The sequence below is a fragment of the Saccopteryx bilineata genome, chromosome 5 (genome assembly GCF_036850765.1).
Source record: "Saccopteryx bilineata isolate mSacBil1 chromosome 5, mSacBil1_pri_phased_curated, whole genome shotgun sequence".
Classification (NCBI taxonomy): domain Eukaryota; kingdom Metazoa; phylum Chordata; class Mammalia; order Chiroptera; family Emballonuridae; genus Saccopteryx; species Saccopteryx bilineata.
In genome coordinates, this window is record NC_089494.1 from 162,133,848 (window position 1) to 162,159,540 (window position 25,693).

The following is a 25,693-nucleotide window of genomic DNA, read 5'->3' on the forward strand; positions in this document are numbered from 1 at the left end:
TAGGTTCACAGTCACCCACCATTCAATGTCCATGCTACAAGCCTCTCTCTCTTCCCCTGTAGAATTTAGCCCCATAGGACAGGATATGTAGCACCCAGTCCAACTGACTGTGAAGCTCCATCCTATCTAATGCACATGAGCTGCTGTGCTGGTGCTGATCATGAGAGTGAAACTTGCCTTGGTTGAGCCAGATGTGAGTATCTCTCCTTTAGATATCATTATAGCAAAGATTGTTAGGTCCTAAACTGATGCTCTCTGCAGCTGGCCACTGGGTGTTTCCAACCCAAGGCCTCCCTGGCAGAAACCCAGCACAGACCATTGGGAGACACTTCCTATGACTGCCCTTCAGCAACCTTTTCTGTGCTACAAGCAATCCAGAGTTTGTGGCTGCCTCTGCTGGGACCAGGTGCACATAGAAATATCAGCTGCACACCTAGGCTGGCTTTTACCTACTCTGCGTGTGAAGGAAGGTTCCTTTTAAAGCCCAAGTTGCCCTGAATCTCACTTCCTACAGCCTCTATCTGCTGGCTTTTTATTGGGCTCTTGACTAAAAAAATCTCTGGTGGAGTCTAGAACCTGCAGCAATTCAGGGATTAGGAAGGGTGGTGGGTGTGTTTTCCCCCCTCAGCCCCATGTGCAGTCTGTCCAGACTATTTTCAAAGTTATCAGTAGGTTATGGCCTGTGATACCCAGAGCTGTGGTCTTCTCACAGTTTGGACAGTTTCTCTGAGTTTCCCATGAGGTGGAAGTATCAGCCCTAGACTCAGGGGTGTGTGGGTGAAAGTTTCAGCCTCAACACCCGAAAACTGAGTAACTGATAAGCCCCTGCTTCCTGGTCTGTCCGAACTACCCAGCCACTACAGGATGAGACAGGTGAGACTCCTGAGAGCAGAGTAGTTGCTTTTTCTCAGACTGTTGCTGCTCAGATGGAATTGCTCCTCCCAGGAATATTGTTAAGTGCCGAATGACTCAGCACAGGGTTTCCAGTGGCCATCCCTCACCATGTCTCTCCCTGGGCCTCCAACTTTACACTTTTTGCATGCAACTGTATTCCTTTCAGCACTCCCACCACCAGAGCCCCAGGTAAGTGGCAGTGAATTAGCTTTTCTGCACAGCCCTTTTAAAACTGCACCTGCATCTCTGAGAGCTCCTTCTCTTTCTCAAAGACAGAAATCTGGCTCTTCTCAACCCCAAATTCTGTGTAGGCACCTCTTCTAGGCTCTGCGGTTCTAGACTGGGGCTCTAGGCTTGGGGATTAGCATGCACACCTCTCAGGCAACCCTCCCTATATTGAGAATCCCTGTAGACCCTCAGCCACCTTAACAAGGTAGACATCACAGTATTGTGTAACCTAATAATAGAAATAATATCCTTGCTTTTGTAATATTTTATTGGTTAGAATCAGGTCACAAGTGCTATCAACACTCAAGTATGCAGTATTACACAAGGCATGTATACAGGCGGGCAGGGACCACTGAGGCTATCCGGAAGTGCCCACAGCTCCCCTAGTGGACCATGAGCTCCATGATAGAATCCTCTCTCATTTGTAAACTTTGAGAACCCTTAGAAAATACGAGAAATATCAGAAGTAAACACAATATCTTTCCAGCTGCAAAAGGAAGATGGATTCTGAAAACAGTATGCTGTCAGGCACGATATCAACCTCTAGAAATGTCTTAGGATAATGTTTATATGCAAGTTTAATGAGTTCTTTTAGAAATAGAAACAGAGAGCCTGGTTGCCTGGTATGACTTGACTAAGAAAGAAATAGATAATAGATCCATTATCTTTTACTGACAAAGTTTATGGGCTGCTGAATCAGAAAGTAAGAAAAAATATAATGTCTCTGCACTTAAGGCATTTAATGCAAAATACTGGTGATTACTGAAGGAGTTATTAGACAAATTTATAACCCGTGGAATGATGTACTCAAGGCTATTAACATCAATTGTGAGAATTTTCTTATGATCTGACACAAGACTTAGCTCCAATTTTACAATGAAAATATAAGAAGTATACTCATTAAATTTATAGTTGTGATAAATACTAAATACATGGACTAATGAAATCAGAATTCTGACCTTGACTAGCCAGAGGCATGAGTTGAAAATAGATGAATTCTAATGTTATGTCTTGTGGTTGGCTGCAACACACCAACTACACAAATGAATACAGGATGGAAAAACATGGCATAATGCTAACATTAATTAAAGCAACATTTAGGGATTTTATCTAGTAAAAGTACCTGAGAGGTTGAGAGTCTAATTTTCCTAATATGTCTTTTTGAACTACATTAATTGCTGCTGTCACCATGTGAGGGCACACAAGAGTGATTACCCCTCCAGTGAGATCAAAATAGATCTAGGCAGGAGCACTGACTTTTAGGGTGAGTCAGAATTCATAGGGCTGACGGGAAGGAGGGATATCTTGAATAGACTGTTTCAGGAGGAGGTGTAGCTGAAGGAAAGCACAAATACAAAAATTCATCCTGGATCTCAAGCTATTTTTTTCCTTGTCAAAATGATTAAAAAAAAACACAGAATCAGAGGGTTGAATGAGGTCTTGATATGGTGGAAAAAGATAATTAAGTGTTGGGGTTGCTAGAGAATTTTCTTACATGTGTGCTTGGGACCAGGCATAGAGGTCTTTTCAGGAAATTCTGAATAATACCTTTTTTTAAATGGTATTTTTGACCAAATGATGGGTGAGAAACAACTCAAGTCTCAAGATCTGGAAAAGCTCAAATGTCCATCAGTGGACAAGTGGATTAAAAAACTATGGTACATATACACCAGGGGTAGTCAATCTTTTTATACCTCTCACTCATTTTTGTATCTTTGTTATTAGCAAAATTTTCTAATCGCTCACTGATATCACAGCAATGGTGATTTATAAAGTAGGAAAGTAACTTTATTTTATAGAATTTATAAAGCATAGTTATAGAAAGTTAAAACATATAATAATAATTACTTACCAAGTACTTTATGTTGGATTTTTGCTAAGTTTGGCATAATAAATCTTTATAAAACTACTTACTATAGTTAAATCTATATCTTTTTTATATTTTGGTTGCTCCGCTACCACCTGCCATAAAAGCTGGTATGCCCACTAGTGGGCGGTAGGGACCAGGTTGACTACCACTGATATACACAACAGAATACTGTGGGACCATGAAAAATGATATATTACCTTTTGCAACAACATGGATTTACCCGAAAACTATCGTGCTAAGTGAAATGAGCCAAGCAGAGAAAGAAAAGTATCGTATGACCTCACTCATTTGAGGAATCCAATGAACAATGTGAAGTGAGGACCGGAATAGAGGAAGAGGCAGGATCAAAGGGACCAGAGGGAAAACAGACAGAGAGAAAGGGGATGATAGGATGAAATCAGAGAAGGAAAAGAGATTGGTGAAATTATATACACATAATACAGCATTATAGAGAGCAGAAAAGCAAATTTGGATGAAGGGGGAAGGGCTCTGGGAAGAGGAGGAAATGGGATGTTGAGGGGAACATGGAGGAGGGTGGATGTACTTGGTGAGGACATTAGAATCTATGTAAACACAATAAAATAAAATCAATAAAAAAATTAAAATGACTAACCTAATGACTATTTTGCATCTTGTAGAGTAAGTCTGCTGTGATTATCATGGACAACTTGACATGGTTATTTACTTATTTTTTTTAACTTAGGAATTCAGGGAGAGCAATGCTAGAGACAACATGTTAGCTCCTATAGAATGCATTATATTTCTGTACACTGTTCCTGGGAGCTGTGTGCTCTGTGCCTGTGGAGAGCTGGAAGTAAGAACAGGGAAGTCCGTGTATTCATTCCTTTCATTATGTAACCCTGGCCAGCTGCCATCACAGCCCTGCCTTGCTTATGATTTGTATAAATTAAAATTACTAGAGCCTTGTCTTCTATTTCGGTTGCAGTCCAGAAAGGAAGGAAAGACAGTCAGCTTCACCAGGACTGTGAACAACGATGGACCCCAAACGTAGTCGTTTTGTGAAACTGAATAATGGCCACTTCATGCCAGTGCTTGGATTTGGCACTGGTGCTTCTGTAGATGTAAGTCAAACCCAGGGGAACAGAGGGTTGAATGCAAGCAGCCCTAGAAGGGCCTAGTACACAGTGCGTGATTTGGAAGGACTCTTGTGGCTTCTATATTACCACCTCTGATTTTGTACTAAATGAAATGATGAGCCTGACCAGGCAGTGGTGCAGTAGATAGAGCACTGTACTGAAACACAGAAGATCTAGTTTCAAAATCCCGAGGTCTCTGGCTTGAGCGGGAGCTCATCAGGTTTGTGCGGGGGGTCACTGGCTTGTTCGGGGGGTCACTGGCTTGAGCGTGGGATTATAGCCTCATGGGTGCTGGCTTGAGCTCAAAGTTAATTGGCTAGATCAAAGTATTACTCGCTCTGCTGTAGCCACCTAAGGAGCTGCAACGAAGAATTGATGCTTCTCATTTCTCTATGTTTCTGCTTGTTGGTCCCTGTCTGTCTGTCTCTCTCAGTCTCTGTCAAAAATATAAAATAAATAGAATGATGAACTGTTGATTCTGGGGAGTCAGACATGGTAATTTCACAGGTAAATTATCTCTATTATTACCAATATTACTGTTACTTTTTGGTTACTTAATGTACATAGAATGATTACTATTTATTTCAAGTACTTTACATGCATTATTTTCTTCAGTTCCTCAACAGCTAACCAGGGTAGGTACCATAATTTGTCTTATTTCTCCCTTGTTGAGAATATAAGCTTGGATGCTCTCCTTGGACACATCTGCTTCTTGGTCAGTGTCATTCTGCTCTTTCTGAGAACTGATGGGCCCGGGGCCCAGGAGGAGAGGACAGCTAACTTGATTGCTTCTGAGGGATTGTGGGGCTGGAAGTATTTGCCAGAGAATTTGTCATTAAAATCTGTATTGTACAAGGAGCCACTATTATTCCAAGGGTTAGACATGTATTTATTTATTTATTTACTCACTTATTTTAATTTTTTTAGTGATTTGAGAGAGGGAGAAGGGTGAGAGAGAAGCATCAACTTGTGTTGCATGGTTGTTCCATTTAGTTGTATACTCATTGAGTGCTTCTCACATGTTCCCTGACCAAAGGTTGTACCTGCAGCCTCTGCTATAAAGGCTCTATGCTTTATCCACAGAGCAACCTGGCCAGGCCCCCAAGTGTTAGGCATTTAAAAAGGAAACCTGAGAAGGCATAAGTTACAATGTAGACAGAATTGTGCTTCTCATCAGATTTATTATCATCACATCCCCATGGTTGGCTGCAATACACTTCAAGTATCAAACACTGGTCAAGGTTGGGGAGAGGGAGCTTTGGGATTGCATAGGTGAGATTAATTCATAAATGACATAGACCATTTCATCCCATCTTGTAAAGCTATGACAAAATATCAATATCTAATAGCTGTCAGATAGGGCCAGTTGATTTTCAATGACATAATTATCCATGTATCCGCTGTTATAACTTAAGCACAAGTTATGTCTTATAATTGTTACAGTCAACTTTTAGAACTCTTGTTAAAGACAGAGAATAGAACAAAACATCTCATAACCCCCTCACAAGAATAAAAGTATCATGTAAATCTGCTTAGTACAGTACAAAGGTATAAAGGTAAAAAGAAGCTTTTTTCACACTCTCGTCAGATTTTTTTCTTTTTTCTTTTAAATAATTTTATTTTTTTAATGGGGTGACATCAATAAACCGGGATACATATATTCAAAGATAACAAGTCCAGGTAATCTTGTCGTTCAATTATGTTGCATACTCATCACCCAAAGTCAGATTGTCCTCTGTCACCTTCTATCTAGTTTTCTTTGTGCCCCTCCCCCTTTCCCTCTCCCTTTTCCCCCTCCCCCCGTAACCACCACACTCTTATCAATGTCTCTTAGTTTCACTTTTATGTCCCACCCACGTATGGAATAATGCAGTTCTTGGTTTTTTCTGATTTACTTATTTCACTTCGTATAATGTTATTAAGATCCCACCATTTTGCTGTAAATGATCTGATGTCATTATTTCTTATGGCTGAGTAGTATTCCATAGTGTATATATGCCACATCTTCTTTATCCAGTCATCTATTGATACCACCTCACACCTGTTAGATTAGCTATTATCAACAAGACAGGTAATAGCAAATGTTGGAGAGGCTGTGGAGAAAAAGGAACCCTCATACACTGTTTTTGGGAATGTAAAGTAGTACAACCATTATGGGAGAAAGTATGGTGGTTCCTCAAAAAACTGAAAATAGAACTACCTTATGACTCAGAAACCCCTCTCCTGGGTATATACCCCAAAAACTCAGAAACATTGATACGTAAAGACACATGCAGCCCCATGTTCATTGCAGCATTGTTCACAGTGGCCAGGACATGGAAACAACCAAGATTTTTTTCTAATTGCAACTCTCCCGACTCATCAACTATTAACTGTGAGTGTTGGCAAGAGCAAGAAGTATGGTCCAGAGATCCTGAAGATGACTTCTTTTGTTTGGTCAGGTTTGTTTTCTGGGAAACGTGCAAACTCAGTGTCTCAGATTTAGTCAGTTAGGCATCTACCATTAGAAATTGAGGCAGGCTGTGTAAATGTCTGGCTGACTCTGCCCACCGACAGCACCTGTGTGTTGAGGTGAGAAGCAGCAGCCAGTTCTCTGGGCATCTCCTTCGGCCTCCAACCACTCTTGCTTTAGGTTTTCCTGGATTTGGCTCAGGTGTCCTATCTTCTCAGTCATTTCACAGAAGTCCCCATGCTGACCAAGGGACAGCCTCATGGAACCCCATATGTGTAATCAACATGTTGATTTTAGTGACCTCAGAAGCTAAAAAAATATTAAAGTTAATAAACCTGTTTGGTTTGGTGGGCAGAAAAGAACAATATTTTTGTTTTCATGTGTATGACTGTCAAAACAATCCAGGTAGAATATGTATTTATTAATTACTATATCAATTATTAGCCAATTTCACAATCAAGAGTAAACTTCTACTTGATATTAGAATCTATCCTAGTAGGTAGAGAGTTTGCACCGAAGTTATTTCTGCCTCTCTGGCATTTTGACAACTAGATAAAGACATTTGTTGCAAGGTGAAAGGCTACCTAACAATGCTTGACATTACATCTTTAAACGCCAGGGAAAGTGCAGATATTCTGGATGAAGAAAGGTGATATTAGCTGGGGTGTTCTGGGTAGGCCTCAAGGAGGAGGTGAGCTGAGCTTAAGCAAGGCTGATGTCAGACACAGGCATTCTAATGAACGCTGGGATCGGCTTTATTCAAGTAGAAAAGGCTTGCTTCTACTACAGTGTGCTCACAAAAGGTCTGATTTTGATCATGGAGCAGCCTCATGTAACCTGTTTCTCCCCTGACCACCGCCCATAGTGAAACAGAAGGCACAGAGGACTAAAGACAGAAGGACAAAAAATTGCCTGATGTAGAGAGAATGGACTTCAGGCAGAGGGTTTCTAAAGTTTTCCTGTGGAAAAAGGGGAATTAATTTAAAATGTGGGACAACATTAAAAATATTCATGATCCTGTCATTAAACAATCTGTCTATGTATGTATACAACAACAACAACAAAACCAAGACTTGCTTCAGTTGAGTCCAAGGCCATTATAATTTTCATTGACCCCTGTTCCAGCCATTCTAGATTTCTATCATGCTCTGTTGGACTAAGCTGCTTGTGTAATGGGATAATCATTACCTCGTTACCACACCAGGTGGTAAATGCTAAACTGTTCTTTCATGGTTATTGCCAGGCATGGAAGCACCAAGAGCTGCCCTAGTGACTTTCCTGAACTCTAGACATGCTTCTCCTACCACCATTTTATAGGGGCCACTCTTCTTCTGAAAAGCAGGATTAATGACCACCATTCATATAGTCATACTTTTTCAAACACAGAGTCTTCTGGCACATGAACTCTGAAGGACTGGGAGAAGCCATGGCGTTGCTTTACTCACAATCTTTCCTGTGTCACCTGAATAAGGGTTTCCCCACTGGAACCAGGTCCCTTAATTTGGAAGATCCTAAAATTGAGCAAATGGGCATCATAAATCTCCCAAGTGGAAAACTGAGAGTGAAGATGAGAGATTATGCTGGGTGCTATTCTATTCCTGGGCCTGCTGAACAATTCTGTATTGAATGGTTTGTTTGTCCAGGTTGCATGGAGAAATGATTTTCACTAATTCATTTTAGATTAGAGGTTATACTGGAGTTTAATTCATGCCTCAGAGTACAGATTTGTTACCAAGTTTTGCCTCATTAAACAGGGGAACAGGATACATGTAGAAACAGTAGGTGAACACGTTTTTAAGGTAATAAATTGTTTCTCTTTGAGTCAGGCCAACTGCCAACCTTCCTTATTCATGTTACAGGTTCCTAAGAGCACGATTACTGAGGCCACCAAAGTGGCAATTGATGTAGGTTTCCGTCACATCGACTCAGCATACGTCTATGATAACGAGGAGGAGGTCGGCAAGGCTATCCGAGAGAAGATTGCGGATGGCACAGTGAAGAGAGAGGACATATTCTACACCACCAAGGTGCTGTGGGCGATTGTCGAGAAGTCACCGTCAGAGCAGATGCGTTATTTTGAAAAAAAAAAGACAAACTTTGGCCTCAGTTTAAATTATGTATTTACCTAAAAACATTGTAAAAGTATAATATTTAAAAACAGAAAGCAGAAAAGCATTGCTCTACTCTGGAATGTGTTAAGGGTGAATGAAACATGATTGCTCAGTCTTTCCAAACAGAGGCCAGCATTCACCTGTAACACATGCACGAATAAAGATACTTACCTTTCTTCCCTGCTGTGAATTGACCAAGCCACTGTAGAGTGGTCCACACCTTCATTCTCCATAAAATTCTCTCAGGACATATCCAAGTGAGGTTGACATATTATCCCAACAGAGGAGCCAGACTAAGAAATACTGTTCCCAAAGCATCACTGCTTTACCAAAGTTTGTAACAATTTCCTTCAGTGGGAAACCCTGCTTCCAACATAAAGATTGCTGAATGGTCCTATGTGTGTCTACGTCACTGATGACTCATTTCCAGAATGTGGACTTTTCAGCTGCCTTGTTTTAAGGCATTTCTTATGTAGGGCAGTAGATTCTACTTCCCCTTGCCTGACATTCCTTGACTCTCCTTTCGTGAGTTTTCTATTCTAACCCCTAAAACAGCTAGGTTGCTTTTCCCGGCCCAGTGAAGTTTCCTTCACAGTATTCTTACAATCACTCAAATAAATCTCAGTGTTCTCATTTATACTAAGAACCTCATTTATACTAAGTAACATAAAGTTAGCCCCAGAACTTATTTTTAGATTACCACTGTCTCTTAACTATGATGTTAATTTTGTTTTTCAATTGTGTGAATCATAAACCATTTTGTTTGTTTGTTTCTTTTGGTTGCTGCAGCTTTGGACTACTTTCTTTCGACCAGAATTGGTTCGACAGGCCCTGGAAAGATCACTGAAGAAACTTCAACTGGACTATGTAGATCTCTTCCTAATGCATTGGCCAATAGCTATGAAGGTCAGCTTTATTTTTTCTTTCTTTCTTTTTTGTTTTTCTTACAGAGACAGAGAGAGAGTCAGAGAGAGGAATAGATAGGGACAGACACATAGGAACAAAGAAAGGTTAGGAGCTTCAATCATTAGTTTTTCGTTGCAACACCTTAGTTGTTCATTGATTGCTTTCTCATATGTGCCTTAACCATGGGGCTACAGCAGACCAAGTAACCCCTTGCTCGAGCCAGTGACCTTGGGTCCAAGCTGGTGAGATTTGCTCGAACCAGATGAGCTCGCACTCAGCTAGTGACCTTGGGGTCTAGAACTGGTTCCTCTGCATCCCAGTCCGAAGCTCTATCCACTGTGCCACCACCTAGTCAGGCTGAAGATCAGCTTTTGATTTCCTTGTTATGCTCAAGAATATTCATCACTGCTGTTGTACCTTTATTATCTCACTCTACCTAGTTTTGGGGGGATCTTCCTGAAAGTGGTATATGTGAGTGTATTGGATAGATCTGTTAAAAGATTTACGACTCTCCTTGACAGTTGTGTCACCTCACTATCAAGTCATTTTATTCTTTTCATATGGTCTTCAGAAAAATGGAAAATCATTGTCTTACTGCCTTCACTTCAAAGCACTGAGAATACTGCCCTCATGTCTAGGTGATTTGCTTCTGTCTGTAGTCCCTTAGTGATGAGTTACAAAATATAGTAGAGATACAATGGGAAGTCCACACATCTTTAAGGAGAGGGACTCTTGTATATAATCCCTTCTGATCAGTAAAGAGGGAAGCACCTTTGGGTGGACAATATTGCACAACTGGGCTCCTCTGAGCATTGCTGGTTCAGCTTTTCATCACAGTGGACATTTCCTGAGCCCATCTGGTGTGTTCACTGTCTGAATTGGGTTGTCATAAATTGGAACTAAAACACATTCTTACTAGTAAGGGAAAGTTTCATCATGCAAACCAGCCTGTCCTTGTGAAAAAAATATTGATTCTGACTCTAGAACTCATTCTTAGTGATGTTTTTTTTTTGCGGGGAGGGGGGGTAAATAGTGGATGTGGTTAGGGGCAAGGTACTTTGCTGTAGTTTCTCAGGTGATTCTAATCTTCCTTTTTCCCATTGTCTTCTCTTACACATTTCTCTTTCTCTCTCTCTCTCTGCTTAGTAATAAGAGCCTCTTGAAGGTTGGTGCCTTAGTGCCAAGCTACTTAGGTACCAGAAAGACCATTCTTTCAGAATATCCTTCTTCTTCATCCTCTCTCCCTTCTGTATTATAGCCTGGAGAGGAGATTTTACCAATGGATGCAGGTGGGAAGGTTATTTTCGATACTGTGGACTTGCGTGACACATGGGAGGTAAGTTCTGCTACTGCCACCCAAAGGCACTGTGAAAAGGTGGACATCAATCCACAGGTGTCAAACGAAATGGGTTGTGGCCCTATGTGCTGTCTGCCCTCAGACAAGTCAGTGAACTCCTCTGTACCTGTGTTTTCTTGCATAGAGCCAGGGACTAGAAGGGGGTAAGAGCTAAAGTCTATTTTTAATGTCAACTTCTGTGGCTCTAAGAAGGGGTTTCTTTGCCCCACTGATGAGGTTGAGTCTATGAACCCTAAAAGAGGCATCATCAGAAGCAAAAAGAGGAATAATTAGAGCTCTATCCCAAGACAGATAAACACACCAGAGAGGGGGAAGCTGCTGTCTCCTTAGCAGGAAGAGTCTGAAACCTGCCCTTCTACACCCTATGCTATTCACTTGTTTCACCATTCTAAGAAAACAAAGCAGAAAAACCTCTGACCAGTCGAAAACCTAAGAGTTTCTCTTTGCCCTTACCTATGACACCATTTGTTCTGGAACTATTATGTGCATAACAGTAAAATATGCACCACGGATATGGGCAGGCAGCTAAGCTGAACTTAAAATTATCTTAATGTCTATTTATTGCCCTGGGTGTGCATGTCAAAGATTCAAGGACATGAGCTATGTGTACATAGCAATGAAGTACCGTAGAAAATTATATATCCAAGTGATAAAACTATTTGACTCAGCCAAATTGTTTTGTATGTTAAGATAGATTTCCAGTTTTTGAAAAGTTCACGGTCAAATAGCAAAGCTAAACTTCACAAAAGGTTTGCCACACATGTTCTTTCTCCTCAGGCCCTGGAGAAGTGTAAGGATGCAGGTTTAACCAAGTCCATTGGGGTGTCCAATTTCAATCACAAGCAGCTGGAGATGATCCTGAACAAGCCAGGGCTCAAGTACAAGCCCGTCTGCAACCAGGTGAGCCTGTGCCCATGGAAACTTCTTTGCTTTCTGCTCTTCACATCCTCTTTCTTGATGTCAGCTGCATAGATGATTATTCCTTTATTGCAATAGGAAATTTCAGAAAAAGAACAGGTGGGTGGAGTGGAAAGATCCTGCCCGCAGTCATTCATAGATGGGTTTGAGCTTCCCAGGAGATATTGAGGTGGAGAGGCTAAGGTGGCAGGCAGTAGTGTTGGTCTGAAGCTCAGACAGGCAATCAGTGCTAGAGGTACATGTTTGGGAGTCCTTGCTTTATGGGTTGCAATTAAACTCATTGAAATGGATTCCTTTTCTTAGGGAAGTTCAAGGAATGAACGGGAAGGGGTTGGAAAGTCAACATTTAAGGCTCTGGTTAGGGAATTGAGTAGAAGTTGGCAGACAGTGAGGAAGAAAATGAGGAGCATGTGGTGTCTGAAAAGTCAAAGAAGACACTGGAAAAGGTGTGTGAGAGCCATGGGTGAATCCTTCTGGAAGCAGTCAGTTGACCTAGGGGTAAAAAGGATGTGGGATTTCATGACTTGGAGTTCCTGGGAAACCTCTTAAAATCAGGTTCAGAATGGTAAGGGGGAAGGCCAGGGAGATAGCAAAGCAATGCAAAATGAGGAAGTCGATAAAACATAATTAAAAAATATGTACTTCTAAATAACAATGCTGCCAATGCCCAAGTACTATGATATTGTACAGTTGTATATTTGTTTTGTAAAACTGTTTGAAAATTATGCAAGAAACCATTCAAATATATATGTTCTTCATCTTAGTTATTTACTTTTGAGAATCTATTTGTAGAAAATAACTCATAATATGTTCAAATATATTCCTCACTCCTTCCTCCTCTCTCTCTCCTTCTCTCAATTCATTTGGGAGAGAAACTAGACATTTTTTTCTTTTAAACTTCTTCTCACAATTGGCTTTACTGATTGATCCCTGGGATACAATTGAACATATTACTGTCTTGTTTTCTGGAGTTACAACTAAAGACTTGGAGATCACATATATGTAATTGTGAATTCATGAATTTCTACAAATGAATTTACTTTCTTTTGATGATCAAATTATCACCATTATAATCAGAAGATACCTCTTCACATGACATCCCTCAGTGTCCTTCCTGTCTTCTTGGTTTTCTAAAATGTAAAATGTTTCAGCTCAATTCGCAGCCTTTTGCCCAGTAGTGAAATCAGGCATTTTTCTAAGGAATCTTGTTTTTTTATGTAGAAAAGCACATGTATAGTCACAACATGTGTATAACAGTCTTTAATTATTATAAACACTAACAAAAATTAACAAGAAAATTGTTTTATCACTTCTAAAAAACAATAGCATTTGAAGGTATTTCAGAAGGTGCATAAGAAAATGACCAACTTGAAAAATATGGTGCATATGGTATCCCTTTAAAGCCTTTCCAAATTTACATGGGGCTCATGTATTCTGATACCTCCTTATCTCTGCAATTCACAGGTGGAATGTCACCCATACCTCAACCAGTGCAAACTCCTGGAATTCTGCAAGTCGAAGGACATTGCTTTTGTTGCCTACAGTGCCCTGGGGACCCAAAGAGACCCAAAGTGGTAATGAGAATATCAGAGCTAACCTATGTCAGCAACCCTATTGGTGATGAAACAGTTTTTTAAAATTAGGTTTTAAGATTTTTTAAGTGTGTGCTTGAGAGAGAGTCAGAGACACAGACAGGAAGGAAAAAGGATGAGAAGCATCATCTCATAGTTATTCATTCATTGCTTCTCATATATGCTTTCAGTGGGGTGGGGTTGGCAGGGTAGCTCCAGCCAAAGCACTGACCTATTACTCATAATAATGACCTTGGGCCAAGCCATCAACCTTTGGGCTCAGTCCAGAGACCATGGGGACATGTCCATGATCTCATGCTCAAGCTGTGAGCCTATGCTCAAGCTGGTGACCTGGGGGTTTCCAGCCTGGGACCTCAATGTCCCAAGATTATGCTCCATCCACTGTGACACCGCCGGTCAGGCAGGTTTTAACATTTTATTATGGAAAACTTAAAACATAAATGAAGCAAACACAATAGTGTAGCAAGTGCCCTCACTGAACTTCCAGTCATCGATGTTCTTTCATTCTTGTTTCACGCATGCGACCATCAACGTCAAATTTCACCCCAAAAATATTTTTAAAAGTGATTTTATGATAAAATTTGTACAGATTGTCATGTATAAATCTTAGCTGTACATGTTGACAAATGGATATATTGCATAACAATAGTTTTTCTTTAATTGTCTGGGAAATTTGGGGACACAGGGACACATTCTCCATTTCTAGGTCTATATCTTCAAATCTCCATTTTCTGTTCTTGTTTACAGTGTGGACAAGGATAGCCCTGTTCTCTTGGCAGACCCAACCTTGAATGCCATTGCCAAGAAACACAATAGAAGTGCAGGTCAGGTGGCCCTGCGCTACCAAGTGCAGCGGGGAGTGGTGGTTCTGGCCAAGAGCTTCAATGAGAAGAGAATCAAAGAGAACTTCCAGGTACAGGCTGGACACCGTCTCCCCAGATTGAGGAATGGGTGCTGTACTGGGGGCCATGTCTCTCACCTTCCAGCATGTACCCATGTTCACTTATTCCCATGCATTTCTGCCTGTGCTGTGGGGGTAGTTTGGAAAAGTGAGAGAGAGAACACTGGCCTCAGAGTCCTATGTTTTATGGCCTCTAAACTTGAATTTTCTGATTCCTGGTTCTGTGATACTGAGTATATTTTATTTTTGTTTTTTCATCAATTTTAGGCATCTTAACATGCAGTAAAAAACTTTTAAAACCCTGGTTCCTTTCTTTCATCTTCTCTACATAATGAATCTTTATTTGTATTTCAGTATCAAACCCGAATAGGACTAGCGGGTTTGCTGAACCACTGGGACCCCAGCAGAGTTGTGGTTCACCATTGTACTTGCCATGGCTGTGTTAGAAAGTTTTCTTCTTGTTAAACTAAACTTGTTTCTATGTCAGTGTGCTCTCTAGACCAGGAGTTCCCAAAATTTTTACATTGGCGGTCAGTTCACTGTCCCTCGGACTGTTGGAGGGCTGGACTAAAAAAAAATCTATGAACAAATCCCTATGCACACTGCACATATGTTATTTTAAAGTAAAAAAAAAAGAGAGAACCAATACAATATTTAAAATAAAGAACAAGTAAATTGAAATCAACAAACTGACCAGTATTTCAATGGGAACTATGGGCCTGCTTTTGGATAATGAGTTGGTCAATGTGCTTCTCTCACTGACCACCAATGAAAGAGGTGCCCCTTCTGGAAGTGCGGCGTGGGCTGGATAAATGGCCTCGGAGGGCCTTATGCGGCCCGTGGGCGGTAGTTTGGGGACCCCTGCTCTAGACAGTAAGATCCTTAATCCCTTGACTCTCTCTGGGTCTTTTGGCATCTTTTTTCTCGAAAACTCCTCACAGATAGGAAGCTACATATAACTTTATAATCTGACAAATGAATGAATATTTCCCCTAAATTCTCCCTCATGTATCTTCTAGTCCCTTAGATCAATCAGTGATCTTCACTTACTTTGTTGTGAACATCATGAAAAACTATGTGAACTGTATCCCATTTTGAAATAACAGCTAACAGTTTCATCATGAGTATAATATTTGCAAGAGATAACATTTAAAGCACATTATTTATTATGTGTTTACTTAAAAATCTTGAAGTTGTAGGTTTTGTTCATTCAACTTATGGAAATATCTAATAGTCAAATCTAAATCTCGTTGTTAAACTAATCAGAAAACATCCCTTTTTATTTTATTTTATTATTATTATTTTTTTAGTTCAACTCAACACATTAATATATATCTCCATGACAAGCAAGTTACTTCTGGAGTATATTTTTAAGATGAATAAAAGATGGAGCAACAGATGATAGATAGAAAATTAGATAGATATAGATAGATAGAGCACTGAATTTTCTATGAAATTGTCCCTTCGATGAAGTAATGTGCTTCCTGCTTTAATATTTTTTATCAAAGATCTGTCGGCTTTGCCATTAATTGACTTTCCTTTAAGGGAGAGTAAATTTGTATTGTCAAATAAAAAATGAAACTGGACTTAAGTAAGAGAGGCTTGATTCAAAAGAAAGAACTCCCTGAATGTTGAATTTATAAGTATCTCATAGACGAATCAGAAAGATTTTTTCATAGTGGAGTAAACATGATAGGGAGGGAATGAGCAGACATGTGGTTGAATTGTTGATCATCAAATAATTTTCTTGAGGTCAACAGCTTCTTGTTGAGGCCTTCACTGGGGGTTGCTCTTCCTTCTAAACTTGCTTATGTTCAAGGCCATGTCTAATTTTAGGGGGTGTGTGGGGGAGGGGAAACCAGACTCAAGTTTGGTCCAGTCAGCAGGTATTTTTCCAGAATATCCAACTATCTCTTTGTTTTAAAAAAATAAATAACAAAATGGTTTCTTTTTCTTTTTCTGTTGCAAACAATTCCCATAAAAAGATTTGGATTCGATGTGTTACAAACGTCTTTCTTTTGTGAAGTGGAGCAGAGAAGGAGAGCAAATGGGAAAGGAGGAGTGGAGAACCCAGGAGGAGAGTTCTCAGGCCGGTACACCTGGAAGTGATGACAGGGACGCTCCCCCGTGCCCTCCTGTCTCTGTCCAGCCAGAAAGTCCTCAGTTCCCAGGTGGAGAATAGCTGCCTTGGGGAGAGTTTAATGTGACTCCTTCTTTCCTTTCAGGTTTTTGACTTTGAATTGACTCCAGAAGACATGAAAGCCATTGACGGCCTCAACAAAAATTACCGATATTTTAAACTTCCAATGTAAGTAATTTTTAGGTTGTTTTCCCAGATTGTTTTCTGTAGTAGTCAGATTAGCACGGGTACTGCACTTTTTTAAATCAGGGAAATTGGGCTTATTTCTGGTGTAGAAAAACAAGAGCTTTCTGGAGATATGAGACCAGAAGTTTATTCCAGGATGACTTTCTTACCCAACAGAAATGTGAGTGGGGCTCAGGACAGACCATAGTAAATGGCCAAAGTTTGCACCATGTGAGTTCCTGACCTTTATGCCTTCAATTCTGTGCCTGGTATACATTCACCCAGCTGTGACTTACGCATTTGACACAGAAGGCATAGTACCATTGGCCCACTGTACTTTCTGGGGTGTTAATGTAAAAACAAAAACCCATTCAAAGTAAGAAGCAACAATCATTTATTGATATCATTAAGAGTAACTATTTGAGAATCAGTAATATTGGCAGAAGCCCAAATAATATTCAGATTAGGAGACAAAGGTAATGGGTGCTTATGAGGAAGGGAAGGAACAATAATTACATCCAGAGAAGAAAGGAATTGATGTTAATTCTAAACAATAGTTTCAATTTTCAGTCTAGTAGTCACCATCCCACTACTTATAGTAACTGCTTTGTTCTTGTTCTTGAAAACAGTTCCTTGGGATCCAATGTTGCGTAGGACCAGCACCAGGGACATTTAGCCCTTTTTAACATTCCAGAACTTGGAGGCTTAGACATGCAAGGCTCATTTTAAGGTGGCTTCATTTATATTACTTTTTACAGCAGTCTATAAAAATGTTTCATCTCTAATTCTTCTTAAAATCAGGAGAGAAACATGGTTATATTGATAATGACCATGTAATAATGAATCCAGCCTGAACTCTATTCATTTGTGTCTTAACACAATTGTAAAATGTAAAATTAATATTTTTTATAGAGGAAGGACCCATGAAGGTAAGTGTGAGAATGTCAAAATGTGCACCTACTTCCACCTCCTCCAGGAGGGACCAGTGGCATTTTTCCTTAACTGCACATTCCTTTCCACTTCTCCGTCCGTGTCTTCCAAATGTACCTCTCCACTGGCCTTTTATCCTTATCAGAAACTCCATTTTCTCAGTTATACAATTTGAACAAACTGAAGTATAAGTGGATCATGAAATTAATTGACCCTTGTGACTCCAACGGCTTATACCAACTTAATTTCTGAAAGCAGTAATTACAGTTGGCAGGTATAGTCATGTAGGCAAACATCTCATCTGCTCATGAGAGTAGAAGTTCTTTAAGTGAGGGAGCCTGAATTATTAAATAAATTTGTTGATAAGAGCAGCAGACTCTTTACTATTAGCATTCAGATGATCCAGGGACAAAAGTGACACATGGGCCAAAATAACCACCACATTTTAGCTGTAGCACTTACATCCTGTGGCTAACTGTGATCTTCTGCACGCGAGTGTAAAAATTGGGCACATACACCAGGAGCTGCATGTCTGCATGTTGAGGTGGAAAAAAGGGTGTGGTTGGAACCTGAAGAGTTTTTGGCCCATCCTGACTGCATCCACAGAAACCCTCCCTTTGACAGCCTTGGACCGAGTTAGCAAAGGAATATCTCTCTTCTCTTGCAGTGCTACTGATCACCCTTATTACCCATTTTCTGAAGAATATTGACCGTCAGCTATCCACCATGAGTTCTACCAGAATCTCTTGCTTCTAAGGGTGTGGAGAGGATTCCTGCACTTGGTGGAAGTGATTAAAAGCAGTTCTGTAGTTCCAAGCACCATGCCATTTTTCTTTTGAAAAATTTATAAATGCTGTAATAAATACTTCTAAATAAATATGGTTGTTTTCCTGATAATTAAAATATATAATACATAAAAATTAAAGAAAATTTGGACAATAAAATGTAAAGGAAAGAGAATAAATATAACCTATACTTAGCCTATTTAAACATTCTGAAACTTTGGGTGCATTTTTCTTTATGATTTTTCTATACAAATTGTATATGTGTGTCTTTATATACAAAATTGTAATAATCTTCAACTTATAGGTTTTACACATTTTTTAATACTTAGCATAAATATTTTTCCTAATGATCAAATGTTGTTAAAATTTTCAGTATTATATTTTACTGTTTTAAAGCAGTGCATCTTATTAATTTATTCACTGTAAGAATCATCTGCATACATTTTAGCATTGTGATTAGAACTTACACATTTTGCCATTTATTTATTTATTCATTCTACATATCTTCAATGAAAGTTCTTTATGTGCCAGACATTGCTTTATCAATAAGTAAAATAGGAGGAATTAAATTCAAATATAAATGTTTTGAGTTTACAGTCCAGTGAAGGAAGAAAACTATGAAGGAGAAAAAAGGTGTTTGGCTTTTAGAACTGGGGAGTGCCCTTTGGGAGATAAGTCTGCATAGGCTCTCACGGTTTTGTACACTTGATAAGCAGAGACACTGCTTTTTCTCAAGAAGTTTGTATAGCCTTGGGTTAGATACCAGGTGGCTCTCTTCAGGGAAATAAAGGCACTCTTCAGTAATATGAAAAAAATACTGCCTGCCGGAGAAAGGGTAGTATGCTTAATGCTCACTCTCATGGATCCAGGTTACCTAGACCCAGATTTTCTCCTGTAACTCAACCCACTGCCTCTTCATTTATCTTTAGTGCCCCTTCACTTCACCCCTGTAGAAACTGGCGCTCAAGGAACTAGCCCAGCTAACCTTATTGTGAGACATAATTTCACAGTATGCATACATCAAACCATCACATATACTCTAAACTCACACAGTGTTATATGGCAACTAACATATATCTCAACAGAGCTGGAAAAAATGCTGTTACTTGGCTACAGCTATTGTGAGTAATAAACTGCCTTTTACCAGCACCCATGAAATCATGCACACTCATTTATCAGCTTGTGAGTCAGGTCCAAATCTTATGTCCTTCATGATCCTTGACACTAATGTGAAGAAATGAAGCAGTCATCACTGGTAAGGATAGGTCAGTTGGTTAGAGCATTTTCCCAATACACCAAGGTTGCAGGTTTAATCCCCAATCAGGGGGACATATGTAGAAATTAACCAATGAATGCACAGAATAAGTAGAACAACAAATGGATGTTTCTCTCTCTCTCTACTGACTTCTCTCTCTCAAATCAATACATTAAGAAAAGAAAAGAAAAAAAAACAATTGAAGTCAGCGAGACTCCTTTTTTCCCCTGTTAGTTCCCAGGGAGTTTATTTGTTTAGATTAGGTTAAGTAATAAATTAAATAAAAATTTGTCCTCTTAATATTTCTCCTTTAAACAGATTTGGTATTACTGAACTAAAGGGGTTCATTCACCTGTATGAATCAAAGCCCAATCAAATGCAAAGAAGAATTTGAAGGCAAATAAATGTGATTAATAAAGGAAATGGCACCATGTCAGGAGTCATGGACACCATGTTTATGCTTAAAGACATGTCTCTCAGATGGCTTCTAAAGTATAGGTTATAATGGGAGAATATCATTAATGATAGTAGAATTAAGATTGTAGTCTCTATTAATTGGTGGGCACTAGGGTATGGATTAGTTAATTCTTACATCTGGTCCTGACATCAATCAGCCACATAGTTGCTCTTTCTGGTTGTACAAGGATGTGGTTGGTGGAATAGTTCACTTTTTATCTAAAACACAACTGAGGCTTAGATTGTATCTCTAGTTGACTGTCCCTATGGTCAACAGATCCAGAGCTTCATACTTAAAATTACTTGATGCTTACCAGAATCTCATCATCTTGAGAGTTTGATCATTGAGTGGATGTGCGAGGGAGAAGGAGGTGGTTCAGGTTGTTGGGTGAGGTCAATTTGTATCAAAAAGAAAGAAAAGAGAAAACATTATATTAAATAAATGAAGTTTCTATGCAGTTAGACTGGGTGAGGCCTCCTGGGTTTTTCACTTCTTAGTCTGTCCTTGTACTAATCACGTGAAACAAATGTCTCTACAACCCAGATAATTGCTCTGTCTTTATTTATGTGGATCCTTTAATTTAAAGCTGAGACCCACACCTAATAGAGATTCTTAGTCATGTGCTCTGTAGTAAAGCTTACAGATCACTATGTTCTTTTGTTTTCAAGGTTTTTTTTATTTTAGTGAGAGGAGGGTAGGCAGACAGATAGACTCCTGCATATGCCCAGACCAGGACCCACCTGGCAAACCCACTAGAGGGCAATGTTCTGCCCATTGGGGGCCATTGCTCAGCAATAGAGTCATTTTTTTAGCACCTGAAGTGAAGGCTGCAGAGGATCCTCAGTGCATGAGGCTTATTCTCTGGAATCGAGTGGCTACAAGAGGCGAAGGGAGAGAGAGAGAGAGAGAGAGAGAGAGAGAGAGAGAGAGAAATGGATGGGGAAGGGTGGAGAAGCAGATGGTTGTTAATCATGTGTGCTCTGACCAGGAATAAAACCCAGGATATCCACAAACTGGCCAACACCAGATCACTAATTCTAAGTCAGGAGTCCCCAAACTTTTTACACAGGGGGCCAGTTCACTGTCCCTCAGACAGTTGGAGGGCCAGACTATAAAAAAAAACTATGAACAAATCCCTATGCACACTGCACAGATCTTATTTTAAAGTAAAAAAACAAAACGGGAACAAATACAATATTTAAAATAAAGAACAAGTAAATTTAAATCCACAAACTGACCAGTATTTCAATGGGAACTATGCTCCTCTCACTGACCACCAATGAAAGAGGTGCCTCTTCTGGAAGTGCGGTGGGGGCCGGATAAATGGCCTCAGGGGGCCGCATGTGGCCTGCAGGCCATAGTTTGGGGACCCCTGTTCTAAGTGCTTATCAAGCAGTTCTGAGTAGGCCAAGGTTGGAAACCCCTAATCCAGATTATTTTGTGACATTAGAAGAATGACAGCATGAGAGATCCACTTAATTCTCCTCTAGAAGTTTTAACAATTTGAATGTCTATAATTTAACAAAGCATTCCCTGATCAATGCACAAACATGTTTGAGAAATCTGCACAATGAAATATCTGAAGATGGATAAGTAAATATAAACTGTGTCTGTTGGAAGAGAGAGGATCTGAGACTAGCCTGAAGCTGGGAGTTCACAATGCCAAGCTCACTGTAGGGCTCAGCCCATAGAGAAGAGAAATCAGGGTTCCTATGCCAGTCCCTCTAGCCAGGAGGAGCAATGAGAGTCAGAGAGCATTCTTGCAGGAGTGACACTACGAGCTACAGCTGAGTCCCAAGACCTGGTCAGAAACGAAGCACAGTGGTGTAGCCACAGTTGTCTGGCAATTGGCATTCCAGACACAGAAACAAAGCCATGGAGCCTGGCTGTTTTCCCTCACTCTCCCTAAGCCCAAGAAGAAGCTTTAGCAGTGAGTGTTAGGTTGCAGAGAACATTATCTGCAAAAGAGAGAACTGGTGCTATTGAAACACATTTTTCCTTAACAACAGGTGCACTCTACAGCTAATGCCAGTGTTGGATGAAGACAACAGAGGATGCCTCAGAGTTCTGCAACCAACATTACTGGAAGAACAGGGAAAAATAAAGAAGCAGTTAGATTCTTCCATTTCACCCCACCCTCAGTTATCACAGCTGCACTTCTGACAGTGTCTGGTTGAAGGGAATAGCACTGGGATTTCATAAATTTGAAAACCTATTGCCGCCACATTCTCCCGTAGGGCTGGTTCTTTGAGTCTGAAGTAAAGGGACATAGAGGAGACACCCACATTGACTAGGAACACATCTAATTTTCCATCACCCCTAAGAGATCTGAAAAGTTGGAGCATGCAAAAAGCTATAAAGCTTGTGAACAGTGCCAACTACTGGAAAACAATAGAAGAACTTATCAATGTACTAGAACAGTGTCATTCATACATAAATGCCCAGACAGAGGATGAATCCATCAACTACCATGAATAACCAAGGTAACAAATAGCTCATGAAGAAAATTAAAAATCTCCATATAATAAACTTAAAGACATGGAAATATGTGATTTAAATGCCAGAGTATTCAAGATTGCAGTTCTGACAAAACTCAACAAGATGTAAGAAAACTCAGTCCGTTTAACACAGTTAGGAGAAAAATCACTTAAAAATATGAGAACTTTAACAAGGATATTAAAACTCTAAAAGATGAAATAAAAATTCTGGAGATAACAAATTCAACAAAAGAGATAAAAGAACAAGCTAACAAGCAGGGAAATTAGAGCTGACAGGACGAAGGAAATAATTAGTAGTATTGAAGATAGAAATCTAGAAATGATGCAGAGAGAACAAGAGATAGACTTGAATTTTTTAAAAAAGTAAAAGAATTTTATAAGAACAATCAGATTTCACCAGAAAGCATTTTAAAAAATAATAGGCATACCAAAAGAAGAAAAGCGAGGGAAAAGAATGGTGAGTTTATTCGAACAAACGATTGACAAGAACTTCCTCCACATATGTAAAGAGCTACACCCTCTAATCTAGTGATTTTTAACATTTTTATTTTATGGCACAAATAAAGTAATTACTAAAATTCTTGCAAAGCAAAAATTATATTTTGATGATCTGAAAAAAAGTACGTATAATTTTCTTAATTCACACTAGTTGGCTCCCGTGTGGGTTGTTGTTATTTTTTATTAACAATCTCAAAGAAAAGTGGCCAGTGATCCTAAATAGTCAGATATCTCATATTTTTTAAATTCCTGTGGCACATCAGTGTGCCTCTTATGACACACTAGTTGAAAATAGCTGCTTTAATTCAGAAGTGAACAGAAAACTTAATGACCTCAATGTGAAAAAGCCTTCTCCAGGCACATTGTATTAAAACTATCAAAAATTAGTGACAAAGAAAAAATTTTCAGCACAGCCGGGAAATTGAAGAAAGTAACTACTGACAGAGAAAAATTACCAATTAAGAATACTATATCTAGCCAAGTTATCTTTTATATATGAAGAAAAATAAAGACTTTCTGGAAATACAGAAGCTTAGAACATTTACCACCAGGATACTTCCATTGTAGGAAATACTCAAGATGGTTATTCTACCAACAAAGAACAAAATGTCACAAAACTATGTTAGATTACCAAAAAAACTCACAGATAAACAGAGACAATTTCTGACAACAAAAACATTAAAAAAATGTAAAAGGTCTGAGTTTTGAAAGTTTTCAAAGAAGAATTAAAATTAATTGCATTAGAATGGAAAACAAAAAGAGTGCTGTGTATGTGAAAGTTTATTTACATAAACCTAATGGGAACTACGTACAAAATACCCAAAACTGAGACTCATCAATTGAAAAGAAGAGTTAATAGTGGAAAAAGGTATGGAATACCATCAAAACCAACATGCAGAAACACAAAGGAACAACAACAACAACAAACACTGGAAGCTCAGAGCTACCAGAAAATTTAGATAAAATGGATCACCTATCAATAATTACCCTGCATGTAAATGGGCTTAATTCACCAATAAAAAGGCACAGAGTAGCAGATTAGATTAACACACCCAAAATACAACCATGAACTGCCTTCATGAGATTCATCTAAACTGGAAAACCAAATATAGATTCAAGGTGAAAAGTTGGAAAATAATTCTACAAGCAAATAGCATCTACAGGAAAGTAGGCTTAGCCTCATTTATAGCTGACAAAATTGATTTCAAGATAGCAAGGTAACTTCTGGTCAAGATGGTGGCATAGGTATATATAGTTCTTGCATGCTACCATAACCCCATCATAATTACAACTAAACTACAGAAGAACCATCATGCAGAACCACTGAAAATCTGGCTGAGTTTAAGTCCTATAACTAGGGAAATGAAGAAGCCTTGTTGAGACTGATAGGAGGGATGGAGATGTGGACCAGGTTGGTCCCATGTTCATGTGTATCTCTGCTTTGGAGGTTCTCCCTGAGGAACAAGGAGACCCAGCTTCACACAGGCCTCCCAGCCTTGGCTTCCAGTGCTAGGAAGAGAAGTCCTCATAACTTCTGAGAAACATAATGGGGATTGTGGCTGAGTGAGGTGGAGAGCTGATGGAGTAGCAGGAAGCTTCTCTTAAAGGGTCCACACAAGCCATTTTCAGTGTTTTTTTCATACAAATAGCCTGTCTTGGCTTATGGTTGGTATTTCTCTAAAGTATCTCAAACAAGCAGCACCTGACCCCTGTGTACCCCATACCTCTTCTAAGTGACCCCTGGCTTGACACTAGTTGTAACTGATATTGGTTCACAGCTTTGCCTCATCTGGGCACAAGAAGCCGTCATTTGCACATTACTACATTACTCTGTATTTTATGCTGGGTGGCTCCATGAAGGACACAGGGAGTGGCTAAACTTCTACCTTCTGGGAGGACTCAGAGCCAGTGCACCTGGTAGAGAGCTTTAGACCATGCTGGAGTAAAACTCTATCACTACCACAAACAACACATTCAAGGGGTGGACTCTGTGAGCACCAAAGCTTCACTGAAGCAAGTCCTGCTCCATATGGTTGACTCCTACATAGGAGCTTCTTTACTGTAACTGCAGCTGGTTTTTACAGCTGACTAGTTTGGAGGTCAATCCATCCAAGTGCTGCCTACAGCAATCAAGGCTCATCTATAATAGCACAATGCACACAGCCCACACAGTAGGGCACCTGGAGCACCCAGCTCGTGTGACTGGGGAGACTGAGTCACTGGGTCATACAGGACACAGGACACCTACTACACAAGGCCAACCTTCCAATTGTGGGTGACATAAAAGCCCTACCTAAAACATAGAAATAAACACAGAGAATCAGACAAAAGTGGAGACACAGAAACATGTCCCAAATGAAAGAACAGAAGAAATCTCCACAAAAATAACTAAATAAAATGGATGCAAGCAAACTACTAGATAGAGAGTTCAAAGCAGTGGTTATAAGGATGCTTAAGAAATGTAGCGAGCACTTTGACAAAGAAACAATAAGCATAAAAAAGAATACAGAAACCATAAAATAGAACCAGTCAGAAAGAATGGATACACTAACTAAAATGAAAAAATAATTTACATGGACTCAACAATAGAGTACATCAAACTTGGATCAAATTGGTGATTTGAAATATAAGGAAGCAAA

The 25,693-nt window shown here is 39.5% G+C and overlaps 1 protein-coding gene across 1 annotated transcript; it reads left to right on the top strand.

Moving 5' to 3' along the window:
* The first annotated feature begins 961 nt into the window (after positions 1–961).
* On the top strand, positions 962–18,438 carry LOC136338564 (aldo-keto reductase family 1 member C15-like). The gene is made up of 10 exons (XM_066281056.1): positions 962–1,083; positions 3,939–4,074; positions 8,401–8,568; positions 9,442–9,558; positions 10,817–10,894; positions 11,693–11,815; positions 13,298–13,407; positions 14,173–14,338; positions 16,552–16,634; positions 18,229–18,438. Exons 2-10 carry the CDS (start codon positions 3,988–3,990, stop codon positions 18,269–18,271), a joined length of 975 nt encoding a protein of 324 aa, XP_066137153.1. The 5' UTR covers positions 962–1,083; positions 3,939–3,987; the 3' UTR covers positions 18,272–18,438.
* Positions 18,439–25,693: the final 7,255 nt, after the last annotated feature.